Source organism: Hemitrygon akajei, chromosome 11 (assembly GCF_048418815.1).
Source record: "Hemitrygon akajei chromosome 11, sHemAka1.3, whole genome shotgun sequence".
Taxonomy (NCBI): Eukaryota; Metazoa; Chordata; class Chondrichthyes; order Myliobatiformes; family Dasyatidae; genus Hemitrygon; species Hemitrygon akajei.
The window spans coordinates 38,512,421-38,530,722 of NC_133134.1; the positions used below are offsets into that span (position 1 = coordinate 38,512,421).

General features: G+C 52.1%; 1 protein-coding gene across 1 annotated transcript in view; it reads right to left on the reverse strand.

The window, feature by feature from the left end:
* The window catches only part of LOC140735493 (cytochrome P450 3A30-like), a 65,725-nt gene extending 51,680 nt beyond the window's left edge, over positions 1–14,045 (reverse strand). Inside the window, exon 1 of the mRNA XM_073060652.1 lies at positions 13,871–14,045. Coding sequence (XP_072916753.1) covers positions 13,871–13,965 — 95 coding nt within the window. The 5' untranslated portion in view covers positions 13,966–14,045. The remainder of the gene's footprint in view (positions 1–13,870) is intronic.
* Positions 14,046–18,302: the final 4,257 nt, after the last annotated feature.

Genomic DNA, 18,302 nt, shown 5'->3' on the forward strand with positions numbered 1-18,302 from the left:
CGTTAAACCCCAACCCCTTCCCCACACGTTAAACCCCAACCCCTTCCCCACACGTTGAAATCCAGTCCCCTTCCCCACACGTTGAAATCCAGTCCCCTTCCCCACACGTTGAACCCCTACCCGTTCCCCACACATTGAACCCCTACCCGTTCCCCACACATTGAAACCCAACCCCTTCCCCACACATTAAACCCCAACCCCTTCCCCACACATTGAAACCCAACCCCTTCCCCGCACATTGAACCCCAACCCCTTCCCCGCACATTGAAACCCAACACCTTCCGGACACATTGAACCCCAACCCCTTCCCCGCACATTGAAATCCTACCCCTTCCCCGCACATTGAACCCCAACCCCTTCCCCGCACATTGAAACCCAACACCTTCCGGACACATTGAACCCCAACACCTTCCGGACACATTGAACCCCAACCCCTTCCGGACACATTGAACCCCAACCCCTTCCCCGCACATTGAAACCCAACACCTTCTGGACACATTGAACCCCTATCCCTTCCCCACACATTGAACCCCTATCCCTTCCCCACACATTAAACCCCAACCCCTTCCCCGCACATTGAACCCCAACACCTTCCCCGCACATTGAAACCCCAACCACTTCCCCGCACATTGAAACCCCAACCCCTTCCCCGCACATTGAAACCCAACCCCTTCCCCGCACATTGAAACCCAACCCCTTCCCCGCACATTGAACCCCCAACCCCTTCCCCACACGTTAAACCCCAACCCCTTCCCCACACGTTGAAATCCAGTCCCCTTCCCCACACGTTGAAATCCAATCCCCTTCCCCACACGTTGAAACCCAATCCCCTTACCCATACATTGAACCCCCAACCCCTTACCCATACATTGAACCCCATTCCCTTCCCCACACATTGAAATCCAATCCCCTTCCCCACACATTGAACCCCACACTTTGAACCCCAACACCTTCCCCACACATTGATCCCCAACACCTTCCCCGCACATTGAAACCCCAACCACTTCCCCGCACATTGAAACCCCAACCCCTTCCCCGCACATTGAATCACTGCCCCTTCCCCGAACATTGAATCACTGCCCCTTCCCCGCACATTGAATCACTGCCCCTTCCCCGCACATTGAATCACTGCCCCTTCCCCGCACATTGAATCACTGCCCCTTCCCCGCACATTGAATCACTGCCCCTTCCCCGCACATTGAATCACTGCCCCTTCCCCGCACATTGAATCCCTGACCCTTCCCCGCACATTGAATCCCTGACCCTTCCCCGCACATTGAATCCCTGACCCTTCCCCGCACATTGAATCCCTGACCCTTCCCCGCACATTGAATCCCTGACCCTTCCCCGCACATTGAATCACTGCCCCTTCCCCGCACATTGAATCACTGCCCCTTCCCGGCACATTGAATCACTGCCCCTTCCCGGCACATTGAATCACTGCCCCTTCCCCGCACATTGAATCCCTGCCCCTTCCCCGCACATTGAATCCCTGACCCTTCCCCGCACATTGAATCCCTGACCCTTCCCCGCACATTGAATCCCTGACCCTTCCCCGCACATTGAATCACTGCCCCTTCCCCGCACATTGAATCCCTGACCCTTCCCCGCACATTGAATCCCTGACCCTTCCCCGCACATTGAATCCCTGACCCTTCCCCGCACATTGAATCCCTGACCCTTCCCGGCACATTGAATCACTGCCCCTTCCCGGCACATTGAATCACTGCCCCTTCCCCGCACATTGAATCCCTGACCCTTCCCCGCACATTGAATCCCTGACCCTTCCCCGCACATTGAATCCCTGACCCTTCCCCGCACATTGAATCCCTGACCCTTCCCGGCACATTGAATCACTGCCCCTTCCCGGCATATTGAATCACTGCCCCTTCCCCGCACATTGAATCCCTGACCCTTCCCCGCACATTGAATCCCTGACCCTTCCCCGCACATTGAATCCCTGACCCTTCCCCGCACATTGAATCCCTGACCCTTCCCCGCACATTGAATCCCTGACCCTTCCCCGCACATTGAATCCCTGACCCTTCCCCGCACATTGAATCCCTGACCCTTCCCCGCACATTGAATCACTGCCCCTTCCCCGCACATTGAATCACTGACCCTTCCCCGCACATTGAATCCCTGACCCTTCCCCGCACATTGAATCCCTGACCCTTCCCCGCACATTGAATCCCTGACCCTTCCCCGCACATTGAATCCCTGACCCTTCCCCGCACATTGAATCCCTGACCCTTCCCCGCACATTGAATCACTGCCCCTTCCCGGCACATTGAATCACTGCCCCTTCCCGGCACATTGAATCACTGCCCCTTCCCGGCACATTGAATCACTGCCCCTTCCCGGCACATTGAATCACTGCCCCTTCCCCGCACATTGAATCCCTGACCCTTCCCCGCACATTGAATCCCTGACCCTTCCCCGCACATTGAATCCCTGACCCTTCCCCGCACATTGAATCCCTGACCCTTCCCCGCACATTGAATCCCTGACCCTTCCCCGCACATTGAATCCCTGACCCTTCCCCGCACATTGAATCCCTGACCCTTCCCCGCACATTGAATCCCTGACCCTTCCCCGCACATCGAATCCCTGACCCTTCCCCGCACATTGAATCCCTGACCCTTCCCCGCACATTGAATCCCTGACCCTTCCGGACACATTGAAATCCCTACCCATTCCCCGCACATTGAAACCCTACCCCTTCCCCGCACATTGAAACCCTACCACTACCCGCACATTGAAACCCCTACCCGCACATTGAAACCCTACCCCTTCCTCGCGCATTGTACCCCTACCCCGCACATTGAAACCCTACCCCTTCCCCACACATTGAAACCCTACCCCTTCCCCGCGCATTGTACCCCTACCCCTTCCCCGCGCATTGTACCCCTACCCCTTCCCCGCGCATTGTACCCCTACCGCTTCTCCGCACATTGAAACCCTACCCCTTCCCCACACATTGAAACCCAACCCCTTCCCCACACGTTAAACCCCAACCCCTTCCCCACACGTTAAACCCCAACCCCTTCCCCACACGTTGAAATCCAGTCCCCTTCCCCACACGTTGAAATCCAGTCCCCTTCCCCACACGTTGAAATCCAGTCCCCTTCCCCACACATTGAACCCCTACCCGTTCCCCACACATTGAACCCCTACCCGTTCCCCACACATTGAAACCCAACCCCTTCCCCACACATTAAACCCCAACCCCTTCCCCACACATTGAAACCCAACCCCTTCCCCGCACATTGAACCCCAACCCCTTCCCCGCACATTGAAACCCAACACCTTCCGGACACATTGAACCCCAACCCCTTCCCCGCACATTGAAATCCTACCCCTTCCCCGCACATTGAACCCCAACCCCTTCCCCGCACATTGAAACCCAACACCTTCCGGACACATTGAACCCCAACACCTTCCGGACACATTGAACCCCAACCCCTTCCGGACACATTGAACCCCAACCCCTTCCCCGCACATTGAAACCCAACACCTTCTGGACACATTGAACCCCTATCCCTTCCCCACACATTGAACCCCTATCCCTTCCCCACACATTAAACCCCAACCCCTTCCCCGCACATTGAACCCCAACACCTTCCCCGCACATTGAAACCCCAACCACTTCCCCGCACATTGAAACCCCAACCCCTTCCCCGCACATTGAAACCCAACCCCTTCCCCGCACATTGAAACCCAACCCCTTCCCCGCACATTGAACCCCCAACCCCTTCCCCACACGTTAAACCCCAACCCCTTCCCCACACGTTGAAATCCAGTCCCCTTCCCCACACGTTGAAATCCAATCCCCTTCCCCACACGTTGAAACCCAATCCCCTTACCCATACATTGAACCCCCAACCCCTTACCCATACATTGAACCCCATTCCCTTCCCCACACATTGAAATCCAATCCCCTTCCCCACACATTGAACCCCACACTTTGAACCCCAACACCTTCCCCGCACATTGAACCCCAACACCTTCCCCGCACATTGAAACCCCAACCACTTCCCCGCACATTGAAACCCCAACCCCTTCCCCGCACATTGAATCACTGCCCCTTCCCCGAACATTGAATCACTGCCCCTTCCCCGCACATTGAATCACTGCCCCTTCCCCGCACATTGAATCACTGCCCCTTCCCCGCACATTGAATCACTGCCCCTTCCCCGCACATTGAATCCCTGACCCTTCCCCGCACATTGAATCCCTGACCCTTCCCCGCACATTGAATCCCTGACCCTTCCCCGCACATTGAATCCCTGACCCTTCCCCGCACATTGAATCACTGCCCCTTCCCCGCACATTGAATCACTGCCCCTTCCCGGCACATTGAATCACTGCCCCTTCCCGGCACATTGAATCACTGCCCCTTCCCCGCACATTGAATCCCTGCCCCTTCCCCGCACATTGAATCCCTGCCCCTTCCCCGCACATTGAATCCCTGACCCTTCCCCGCACATTGAATCCCTGACCCTTCCCCGCACATTGAATCCCTGACCCTTCCCCGCACATTGAATCACTGCCCCTTCCCCGCACATTGAATCCCTGACCCTTCCCCGCACATTGAATCCCTGACCCTTCCCCGCACATTGAATCCCTGACCCTTCCCCGCACATTGAATCCCTGACCCTTCCCCGCACATTGAATCCCTGACCCTTCCCCGCACATTGAATCCCTGACCCTTCCCGGCACATTGAATCACTGCCCCTTCCCGGCACGTTGAATCACTGCCCCTTCCCCGCACATTGAATCCCTGACCCTTCCCCGCACATTGAATCCCTGACCCTTCCCCGCACATTGAATCCCTGACCCTTCCCCGCACATTGAATCCCTGACCCTTCCCCGCACATTGAATCCCTGACCCTTCCCCGCACATTGAATCCCTGACCCTTCCCCGCACATTGAATCCCTGACCCTTCCCCGCACATTGAATCCCTGACCCTTCCCCGCACATTGAATCACTGCCCCTTCCCCGCACATTGAATCACTGCCCCTTCCCCGCACATTGAATCCCTGACCCTTCCCCGCACATTGAATCCCTGACCCTTCCCCGCACATTGAATCCCTGACCCTTCCCCGCACATTGAATCCCTGACCCTTCCCCGCACATTGAATCCCTGACCCTTCCCCGCACATTGAATCCCTGACCCTTCCCCGCACATTGAATCCCTGACCCTTCCCCGCACATTGAATCCCTGACCCTTCCCCGCACATTGAATCCCTGACCCTTCCCCGCACATTGAATCCCTGCCCCTTCCCCGCACATTGAATCACTGCCCCTTCCCGGCACATTGAATCACTGCCCCTTCCCGGCACATTGAATCACTGCCCCTTCCCGGCACATTGAATCACTGCCCCTTCCCGGCACATTGAATCACTGCCCCTTCCCGGCACATTGAATCACTGCCCCTTCCCCGCACATTGAATCCCTGACCCTTCCCCGCACATTGAATCCCTGACCCTTCCCCGCACATTGAATCCCTGACCCTTCCCCGCACATTGAATCCCTGACCCTTCCCCGCACATTGAATCCCTGACCCTTCCCCGCACATTGAATCCCTGACCCTTCCCCGCACATTGAATCCCTGACCCTTCCCCGCACATTGAATCCCTGACCCTTCCCCGCACATTGAATCCCTGACCCTTCCCCGCACATTGAATCCCTGACCCTTCCGGACACATTGAAATCCCTACCCATTCCCCGCACATTGAAACCCTACCCCTTCCCCGCACATTGAAACCCTACCACTACCCGCACATTGAAACCCCTACCCGCACATTGAAACCCTACCCCTTCCTCGCGCATTGTACCCCTACCCCGCACATTGAAACCCTACCCCTTCCCCACACATTGAAACCCTACCCCTTCCCCACACATTGAAACCCTACCCCTTCCCCGCGCATTGTACCCCTACCCCTTCCCCGCGCATTGTACCCCTACCGCTTCTCCGCACATTGAAACCCTACCCCTTCCCCACACATTGAAACCCAACCCCTTCCCCACACGTTAAACCCCAACCCCTTCCCCACACGTTGAAATCCAGTCCCCTTCCCCACACGTTGAAATCCAGTCCCCTTCCCCACACATTGAACCCCTACCCGTTCCCCACACATTGAAACCCAACCCCTTCCCCACACATTAAACCCCAACCCCTTCCCCACACGTTGAAATCCAGTCCCCTTCCCCACACGTTGAAATCCAGTCCCCTTCCCCACACATTGAACCCCTACCCGTTCCCCACACATTGAAACCCAACCCCTTCCCCACACATTGAAACCCAACCCCTTCCCCACACATTGAAATCCAGTCCCCTTCCCCACACGTTGAAATCCAATCCCCTTCCCCACACATTGAACCCCACACATTGAACCACAACCCCTTCCCCACACATTGAATCCCTGCCCCTTCCCCGCGCATTGAACCCCTACCCCTTCCCCGCGCATTGAACCCCTACCCCTTCTCCGCGCATTGAAACCCTACCCCTTCCCCGCACATTGAAATCCTACCCCTTCCCTATCCCTTCCCCGCACATTGAACCCCTATCCCTTCCCCGCACATTAAACCCCAACCCCTTCCCCGCACATTGAAACCCCAACCCCTTCCCCGCACATTGAAACCCCAACCCCTTCCCCGCACATTGAAACCCCAACCCCTTCCCCGCACATTGAAACCCAACCCCTTCCCCGCACATTGAACCCCAACCCCTTCCCCGCACATTGAAACCCAACCCCTTCCCCGCACGTTGAACCCCAACCCCTTCCCCGCACATTGAAACCCAACCCCTTCCCCGCACATTGAACCCCTATCCCTTCCCCACACATTGAACCCCAACCCTTCCCCACACATTGAACCCCTTTCCCTTCCCCACACATTGAACCCACATCCCTTCCCCACACATTGAAATCCAATCCCCTTCCCCTCACATTGAAATCCAATCCACTTCCCCACACATTGAACCCCACAGATTGAACCACAACCCCTTCCCCACACATTGAATCCCTGCCCCTTCCCCGCATATTGAAAACCAACACCTTCCGGACATTGAAATCCCTACCCCTTCCCCGCACATTGAAACCCAACCCCTTCCCCGCACATTGAAACCCAACCCCTTCCCCGCACATTGAAACCCAACCCCTTCCCCGCACATTAAACCCCAACCCCTTCCCCGCACATTGAAACCCAACCCCTTACCCGCACATTGAACCCCAACCCCTTCCCCACACATTGAACCCCACACTTTGAACCCCAACACCTTCCCCGCACATTGAACCCCAACCCCTTCCCCGCACATTGAAACCCAACCCCTTCCCCGCACATTGAAACCCAACCCCTTCCCCGCACATTGAACCCCTATCCCTTCCCCGCGCATTGAACCCCATCCCTTCCCCGCGCATTGAACCCCATCCCTTCCCCGCGCATTGTACCCCTACCCCTTCCCCGCGCATTGTACCCCTACCCCTTCCCCGCACATTGAAACCCAACCCCTTCCCCACACATTAAACCCCAACCCCTTCCCCACACATTGAAATCCAGTCCCCTTCCCCACACGTTGAAATCCAATCCCCTTCCCCACACATTGAACCCCACACATTGAACCACAACCCCTTCCCCACACATTGAATCCCTGCCCCTTCCCCGCACATTGAAACACTACCCCTTCCCCGCACATTGAAACACTACCCCTTCCCCGCACATTGAAACCCTACCCCTTCCCCGCACATTGAAACCCAACCCCTTCCCCGCACATTAAACCCCAACCCCTTCCCCACACATTGAAACCCCAACACCTTCCCCGCACATTGAAACACTACCCCTTCCCCGCACATTGAAACCCCTACCCCTTCCCCGCACATTGAATCCCTGCCCCTTCCCCGCACATTGAATCCCTGCCCCTTCCCCGCACATTGAAACCCTACCCCTTCCCCGCACATTGAAACCCAACCCCTTCCCCACACATTAAACCCCAACCCCTTCCCCACACATTGAACCCCACACATTGAACCACAACCCCTTCCCCACACATTGAATCCCTGCCCCTTCCCCGCACATTGAACCACGAACCCTTCCCCACACATTGAATCCCTGCCCCTTCCCTGCACATTGAAACCCAACACCTTCCGGACACATTGTACCCCTACCCCCTTCCCCACGCATTGTACCCCTACCCCTTCCCCGCACATTGAAACCCCTACCCCTTCCCCGCGCATTGTACCCCTACACCTTCCCCGCGCATTGTACCCCTACCCCTTCCCCGCGCATTGTACCCCTACCCCTTCCCCGCACATTGAATCCCTACCCCTTCCCCGCACATTGAAACCCCTGCCCCTTCCCCGCACATTGAAACCCTACCCCTTCCCCGCACATTGAAACCCCTGCCCCTTCCCCGCACATTGAAACCCCTGCCCCTTCCCCGCACATTGAAACCCCTGCCCCTTCCCCGCACATTGAATCCCTTGCCCCTTCCCCGCACATTGAATCCCTATCCCTTCCCCGCACATTGAAACCCTACCCCTTCCCCGCACATTGAAATCCCTACCCCTTCCCCGCACATTGAAACCCAACACCTTCCCCGCACATTGAAACCCAACACCTTCCGGACACATTGAAATCCCTACCCCTTCCCCACACATTGAAACAGTAGCCCTTCCCAGCACATTGAACCCCAACCCCTTCCCCGCACATTGAAACCCAACACCTTCCGGACACATTGAAATCCCTACCCCTTCCCGCACATTGAAGCACTAGCCCTTTCCCGCACATTTAACCCCAACCCCTTCCCCGCACATTGAAACACTAGCCCTTCCCCGCACATTGAAACACTAGCCCTTCCCCGCACATTGAACCCCAACCCCTTCCCCGCACATTGAAACCCAACCCCTTCCCCGCACATTGAACCCCAACCCCTTCCCCGCACATTGAAACACTAGCCCTTCCCCGCACATTGAACCCCAACCCCTTCCCCGCACATTGAAACCCAACCCCTTCCCCGCACATTGAACCCCAACCCCTTCCCCGCACATTGAAACCCAACCCCTTCCCCGCACATTGAAACCCAACCCCTTCCCCGCACATTGAACCCCAACCCCTTCCCCGCACATTGAAACCCAACCCCTTCCCCGCACATTGAACCCCAACCCCTTCCCCGCACATTGAACCCCAACCCCTTCCCCGCACATTGAAACACTAGCCCTTCCCCGCACATTGAAACACAAGCCCTTCCCCGCACATTGAACCCCAACCCCTTCCCCGCACATTGAAACCCAACCCCTTCCCCGCACATTGAAACCCAACCCCTTCCCCGCACATTGAAACCCAACCCCTTCCCCGCACATTGAAACCCAACCCCTTCCCCGCACATTGAAACCCAACCCCTTCCCCGCACATTGAACACCTACCCCTTCCCCGCACATTAAAACCCCTACCCCTTCCCCGCACATTGAACCCCTACCCCTTCCCCGCACATTGAACCCCTACCCCTTCCCCGCACATTGAAACCCAACCCCTTCCCCGCACATTGAACCCCTACCCCTTCCCCGCACATTGAAACCCTACCCCTTCCCCGCACATTGAACCCCAACCCCTTCCCCGCACATTGAACCCCAACCCCTTCCCCGCACATTGAACCCCAACCCCTTCCCCGCACATTGAACCCCTACCCCTTCCCCGCACATTGAAACCCAACCCCTTCCCCGCACATTGAACCCCAACCCCTTCCCCGCACATTGAAACCCAACCCCTTCCCCGCACATTGAAACCCAACCCCTTCCCCGCACATTGAAACCCAACCCCTTCCCCGCACATTGAAACCCAACCCCTTCCCCGCACATTGAACCCCAACCCCTTCCCCGCACATTGAACCCCAACCCCTTCCCCGCACATTGAAACCCAACCCCTTCCCCGCACATTGAAACCCAACCCCTTCCCCGCACATTGAACCCCAACCCCTTCCCCGCACATTGAACCCCAACCCCTTCCCCGCACATTGAACCCCAACCCCTTCCCCGCACATTGAACCCCTATCCCTTCCCCGCACATTGAAACCCAACCCCTTCCCCGCACATTGAACCCCTATCCCTTCCCCGCACATTGAAACCCTACCCCTTCCCCGCACATTGAAACCCAACCCCTTCCCCGCACATTGAAACCCAACCCCTTCCCCGCACATTAAACCCCTATCCCTTCCCCGCACATTGAAACCCTACCCCTTCCCCGCACATTGAAACCCAACCCCTTCCCCGCACATTGAACCCCAACCCCTTCCCCGCACATTGAACCCCAACCCCTTCCCCACACATTGAACCCCAACCCCTTCCCCACACATTGAACCCCAACCCCTTCCCCGCACATTGAACCCCTATCCCTTCCCCGCACATTGAAACCCAACCCCTTCCCCGCACATTGAACCCCTATCCCTTCCCCGCACATTGAAACCCAACACCTTCCCCGCACATTGAAACCCAACCCCTTCCACGCACATTGAAACCCAACCCCTTCCACGCACATTGAAACCCAACCCCTTCCACGCACATTGATACCCAACACCTTCCCCGCACATTGAACACCTACCCCTTCCCCGCGCATTGTACCCCTACCCCTTCCCCGCGCATTGTACCCCTACCCCTTCCCCGCGCATTGTACCCCTACCCCTTCCCCGCGCATTGTACCCCTACCCCTTCCCCGCGCATTGTACCCCTACCCCTTCCCCGCGCATTGTACCCCTACCCTTTCCCCACGCATTGTACCCCTACCCTTTCCCCACGCATTGTACCTTCCCTTTCCCCGCACATTGAAATCCTACCCCTTCCCCGCACATTGAAATCCTACCCCTTCCCCACGCATTGAAACCCCTACCCCTTCCCCACGCATTGTACCCCTACCCCTTCCCCACGCATTGTACCCCTACCCCTTCCCCACGCATTGTACCCCTACCCCTTCCCCGCACATTGAAACCCCTACCCCTTCCCCGCACATTGAAACACTAGCCCTTCCCCGCACATTGAAACACTAGCCCTTCCCCGCACATTGAAACACTAGCCCTTCCCCGCACATTGAAACCCAACACCTTCCGGACACATTGAACCCCAACCCCTTCCCCGCACATTGAACCCCAACCCCTTCCCCGCACATTGAAACCCAACACCTTCTGGACACATTGAAACCCCTACCCCTTCCACGCACATTGAAACCCAACCCCTTCCACGCACATTGAACCCCAACCCCTTCCCCGCACATTGAAACCCAACACCTTCCAGTCACATTGAAATCCCTACCCATTCCCCGCACATTGAAACCCAACCCCTTCCCCGCACATTGAAACCCCTGCCCCTTCCCCACACATTGAAATCCTACCCCTTCCGCACACATTGAATCCCTACCCCTTCCCCGCACATTGAATCCCTGACCCTTCCCCGCACATTGAAACCCTACCCCTTCCCCACGCATTGAAACCCTACCCCTTCCCCGCACATTGAAACCCCTACCCCTTCCTCGCACATTAAATCCCCTACCCCTTCCTCGCACATTGATACCCAACACCTTCCACGCACATTGATACCCAACACCTTCCACGCACATTGAAACCCAACCCCTTCCACGCACATTGAAACCCAACCCCTTCCACGCACATTGAAACCCAACCCCTTCCACGCACATTGAAACCCAACCCCTTCCACGCACATTGAAACCCAACCCCTTCCACGCACATTGAAACCCAACCCCTTCCACGCACATTGAAACCCAACCCCTTCCACGCACATTGAAACCCAACCCCTTCCACGCACATTGATACCCAACACCTTCCAGTCACATTGAAATCCCTACCCATTCCCCGCACATTGAAACCCAACCCCTTCCCCGCACATTGAAATCCCTACCCCTTCCCCGCACATTGAATCCCTGCCCCTTCCCCGCACATTGAATCCCTGCCCCTTCCCCGCACATTGAATACCTGCCCCTTCCCCGCACATTGAAACCCCTGCCCCTTCCCCGCACATTGAAATCCTACCCCTTCCCCGCACATTGAATCCCTACCCCTTCCCCGCACATTGAAATCCTACCCCTTCCGGACACATTGAAATCACTACCCCTTCCCCGCACATTGAAACACTAGCCCTTCCCCGCACATTGAAATCCTACCCCTTCCGGACACATTGAAACACTAGCCCTTCCCCGCACATTGAAACACTAGCCCTTCCCCGCACATTGAAACCCTACCCCTTCCCCGCACATTGAAACACTAGCCCTTCCCCGCACATTGAAACACTAGCCCTTCCCCGCACATTGAAACCCAACCCCTTCCACGCACATTGAAACCCAACCCCTTCCACGCACATTGATACCCAACACCTTCCAGTCACATTGAAATCCCTACCCATTCCCCGCACATTGAAACACTAGCCCTTCCCCGCACATTGAAATCCCTACCCATTCCCCGCACATTGAAACCCAACCCCTTCCCCGCACATTGAAATCCCTACCCCTTCCCCGCACATTGAATCCCTGCCCCTTCCCCGCACATTGAATACCTGCCCCTTCCCCGCACATTGAATACCTGCCCCTTCCCCGCACATTGAAACCCCTGCCCCTTCCCCACACATTGAAATCCTACCCCTTCCCCGCACATTGAATCCCTACCCCTTCCCCGCACATTGAAATCCTACCCCTTCCGGACACATTGAAATCACTACCCCTTCCCCACACATTGAAACACTAGCCCTTCCCCGCACATTGAAACCCTACCCCTTCCCCGCACATTGAAACACTAGCCCTTCCCCGCACATTGAAACACTAGCCCTTCCCCGCACATTGAAATCCTACCCCTTCCGGACACATTGAAACACTAGCCCTTCCCCGCACATTGAAACACTAGCCCTTCCCCGCACATTGAAACCCTACCCCTTCCCCGCACATTGAAACACTAGCCCTTCCCCGCACATTGAAACACTAGCCCTTCCCCGCACATTGAAACACTGCTCCTTCCCCACACATTGAAACCCCTGCCCCTTCCCCACACATTGAAACCCCTGCCCCTTCCCCACACATTGAAACCCCAACCCCTTCCCCACACAGTGGACATCTACCCCTTCCCCACACATTGAAAACCAATCCCCTTCCCCACACATTGAAACCCCTATCCCTTCCCCACACATTGAACCCCAACCCCTTCCCCACACATTGAAACCCAACCCCTTCCCCACACATTGATACCCAACCCCTTCCCCACACATTGAAACCCCTATCCCTTCCCCACACATTGAACCCCAACACCTTCCCCACACATTGAAATCCTACCCCTTCCCCACACATTGAACCCCAACACCTTCCCCACACATTGAAATCCTACCCCTTCCCCACACATTGAAACCCTACCCCTTCCCCACACATTGAAACCCTACCCCTTCCCCACACATTGAAACCCTACCCCTTCCCCACACATTGAAATCCTACCCCATACCCTCACACTGAACTTAACCCAATGAGATCTGCTGAGTTCCTACACATTGAACCCCAACCCCATCCTAACATGTTGAACCTGAACGCCATTTCCTCACACTAAACTCATCCTTCTCACATCAGCTCAGTTCCTACACATTCAACTCCAACGCATCAGATCGACTCGATTCCAAATACTTGAACTAAATAAACCCTATTGGTTCAACAGTATGTCGAACTAAATTGCAAAGGCACTTTCCTTCCCACTGATCATTTGATCCACACTAACATACACTAGATCAGTAACAAAACGTCTAGAGATGACCAAAGTTAGACTATTCTCTCTTAATTTCAACTGCAGCAAACTTTCTTCTTTGATTTGGATGAATCACTTGGTCAGCCATTTACCAGCTCAGCAAGATGAGGAACGTGATGAGGAGGACCCACGTCGGGGGGGACAGAGCGGCCCCGACAGGTCCCAAGTACTCCGAGAACACAGGCATCTCGTAAGTTTTCGGGCATCCGTTGCTCAGTGCACGAATTCGCTCCAGAAATGTTGTTAAAGGCAAATCAAACAAGAGGTGGGACTTCTGACTTCTACAACTAGCAAAGTGGAATGTGATTCGACGCGAGAGCTGACATCAGCAGCTTCAAAGTGCAAATCCATTTACAAGCGTTTGTATTATCAAAGTACTAATATGCCGCCACGTAATACTTTGAGATTCATTTTCTTGCCGCCATTTACAGGAAAATAAAGAACTACAATAGATTTTAAAAGAACACCATAAGACTTTGCTTGATATGGAATGGGGGGCGTCCCATCCACTCCAGCAAGGAAGCGCGCTCGATTTATTTAGTTCCTTTCAATACAAACCTCGGTGTTTTACATATAATAACGTTTTGTTTCAACTTTCTTAATGGAAATATATTTAACATGCAATAACATTGCTCATGCCTTAAGTTACGTTCATTGAGCCATCAAGTCAGTAGTTCGTGCTGTCATCAAGTCAATGAGTTGTATTTACAAAGCATCAGGTGGCCTTTTTGAACGGTGTTTTAAAAATGACGCACAGAACTCAGCCTTGGCCCGCAGTTCCTCGCCGCTAAGTCTTTGAATTGGCTGCACCAAGCTTCAGCGTATCCTTTAGGCTGGAATGTGCACAGCAAGATTTGGGCGGTTGAAGTGTGAGTTCCAGACGTTTTAAGATCTTCCAGCAGCACAGGGTGCTTTACTTATTGTTTTGTTTGTCTCTCTCCGAAGGGTATTTACGGTACTGAGTGAACGTGGGGAAAGTGAAAATCATTTTGTACACAACGAGCTCCCTTTAATATTCATGTGACAATCAATTTCAATACTGTTGACGGAGAAATAAATGTTGACCAGGAGATAAAAGCAATTCCTTTTTTTTTATTTTGATAGACATCGGGTCAAGGGCTTACTTCCTTCTGAAGAGTCAGAAAGAATCTTGATTTTAATGTATTATTCAAAAAAAGTCCAGGACATATCAACCTGAAATATTGTGTTTCCACTTCTGCAACATGATGTGAACATGTGATCTTCTGGCTCACAAGCAAGAGTTCTTTCATAATTTAATAAAGCAAGTCCTGAGTGAGGGTCATTGTCGATAAAACCCAAATTATATTTAAGAAAGGTAACACAGTAATTTTGGTTAGTATTGTTTCTACAGATGGTGACAAAGACCACAAGTAACTTCCATTTCTGATCTCCTCCATAACTTCATAAAGAGAGGCAAGAGGCATCTCTTTCTCTCTAACACCCACCTTTGAGCAGTACATTAATACCTTGGCTAAATCTTAGTAAATCCACCAGGAAGCCATCCAGGCTTCTTCTGGTCTGCAGCCCCATCCCCACTCCAACATCCACCAAGAGAATGAAGTAAAGCCGGAAATTGTGGAGAAGCATCTTCAAATAGCGAACAATGTGTAACTGCTCCCCAGATCAGGAGCTCCCAGCTTAGAATAGTGTTTAATTCCTGTAAGCTATTTGCGACCCAGGCAGCTTGCAAGTCGGGACTGTGGCCACAAACCTGAGGTCCCAGGCAGCCGATGATTCTTCAGAATCAGGTTCATTATCACCAGCATGTGACGTGAAATTTCTTAACTTAGCAGCAGCAGTTCAATGCAATGCATAATATAGAAGAGAAAAAATAATAAATAAAAAAGTAATAACAATAAGTAATGAGTAAATTATTTACAGATATGTATATTGAATAGAGTTTTTAAAACATGCAAAAACAGAAATTCTGTATATTGAAAAAGGGAGGTAATCGTGAAACAGTTAACAAATCTCTAAAAAGTTTGCATGTCTATATATGGTAATCTGCCATCATTGCCTCATGTGGCTCTTCTGGTTTGTGGCACAAAATAAAGGGGAAGAAAACATTTATCTTATGTAGCCTGCAATAATGTGCCTTATCATGATACAGGTTACCAAATGCAATGTAGCATAAAAAGAGTGGGGACGTGCAGCAGTGATCAGACAGACCTCTCCCAGGCATGGAGACAGGAGACACCCGAACGCAATTCCTCAGTTGAAAGCTGGGGATGGATTTGAATCTCTAACCTCTATCTAGCCACTGAATCAGTTTATGCTTTCTCATCATGAGAGTCTCCAATTCTCTGATCAACTCTTTCTTTTCCCTCCCCTTTTTATTGATCCAAACTCCTTAATTCTCCTTCCCTCTCTCCTACCGGTTTCTTCATCCCTCACTTTCTCTCTCATTCAATTCCAATACTTCTTTCGCTCAGTGTTTCAGCCTCAAAGTCAAAATATTTTCTCTTGCACCTTCCAAAACTTGGTGTTCTCTCATCACTTAATATACTCAGAATCATGATGAACTCATGAAAAGCTGTTCTAAGTTCATCACTGTCTTTTAAAATATCTTAAAGTAGTTAAGAAAATAGAAATGTTACAAACTAAAATTAAAGTAGATAATTGGAGGTGGGTAAAAATTGTGTGATGGCTGAAGATAGATGACACATTCCTGAGAGGTAGGAAGGATGAAAATCCAGAGTTAGCACCCCTTGAATGATAACAGTCATAGAGGTTAAAATAAAATAGCTAAATAAGGTTTATGACAATTGCAGTCTTCTTAAAGCAGTGTGAATCAAACCAAAACATAGTTAAGAGAAGAGCTACAGATGAACAGAATATGAGAATAGTTCCCAGAAGAGCAAACTCAAATTTGTTTATAGTAACAATCCATTGAAAGGAAAAGAAAGAATAATTAAACATTAGAATGAAATTGAGGTGTTAAGTGACAACTATGCATTTTTTTTCTTATCAGTGATGGGGATTGTAGAGCAAAACCATAAAGTTATATATACATAACTGAGGTAGAAAGTGCCCAATGCACCAGACTTCACTGTAATTCTCCCTTCATATTTCCCTGTTGTGCATATGTTTTGATGGTTAACAGGTTTTCTTAAATTTTCTATATTTATCTCTCATATGGATCTTGCTGACACCAATTATAGTTGACTATTAATTTAATGCATAATCCAAGTATCTTCTACATCTGTACCCTTTGTGGATATTCTTCTGACTTTTTGTCAACCCGGTTTAGATTCATCATTGCTGAGGTCCATATTTCTAAACTGGTCCAAGAGGACTTACACAACTTCAATGGTGCTGAGTGGTGACTGTTGAAGTCCCAGTGGATGAAGGGGCTTCTGTTTAATTCATGAGTTTCACTTCCATTCCCATCAGGGAAGAGGCTACACAGCATCCACACCACGACCACTAGATTCAAAAGCAGTCACTTGCCCCAAGCCATCAGACAAACCAACACCTCCACCCATTAACCCACCCCGCCATTACATACACATCATCTAGTGTTATTTTATGTACGTACAATTAGTCTATGTATGTAATGGTTACTAGTACATTGTGTTTTATAGGATTGTTTTTATATTTATATTGTAATTATTGTTTTTATAATGTTCTTTATGCTCAAATACCATCTATAAATTTGCTGATGATACAACCATTGTTTGTAGAGTCTCAGATGGAGACAAGAGGGCGTACAGGAGCGAGATATGCCAACTAATCAAGTGGTGTTGCAGCAACAACCTTGCATTCAACGTCAGTAAGACAACAGAGCTAATTGTGAACTTCAGGAACGGTAAGATGAAGGAACACATACCAATCCCCATAGAGGGATCAGAAGTGGAGAGAGTGAGCAATTTCAAGTTTATGGGTGTCAAGATTTCTGGGAACCTAACCTGGTCCTAACACATTGATGCAGCAAAACAGAAGGCAAGACAGTGACTATACTTCATTAGGAATTTGGAGAGATTTGGTATGTCAACAAAAACACTCAAAAACCTCTATGGATGTACTGTGGAGAGCATTCTAACAGGCTGCATTAGTGTCTGGTATGGGGAGGGCTACTGCCCAGGACCAAAAGACGCTGCAGAGGGTCATAAATTTAGTTGGTTCCATCCTGGGTATGAGCCTACAAAGTACCCAGGACATCTTCAAGGAGTAGTGACTCAGAAAGGCAGCGTCCATTATTAAGGACCTCCAGCACCCAGGGCATTCCCTTTTTTCACTGTTACCATCAGGTAGGAGGAACAGAAGCCTGGGGACACACACTCGGTGATTCAGGAACAACTTCTTCCCCTCTGCCATCCTATTACTAAATGGACATTGAACCCATGAACATTACCTCACTTTTTTAATATATATTATTTAAGTTTTTGCATAATTTTAATCTATTCAATATACATATACTGCAATTTATTTATTTGTTTGTTTATTTATTTTTCTTCTGTATTATGTATTGCATTGAACTGCTGCTGCTAAGTTAACAAATTT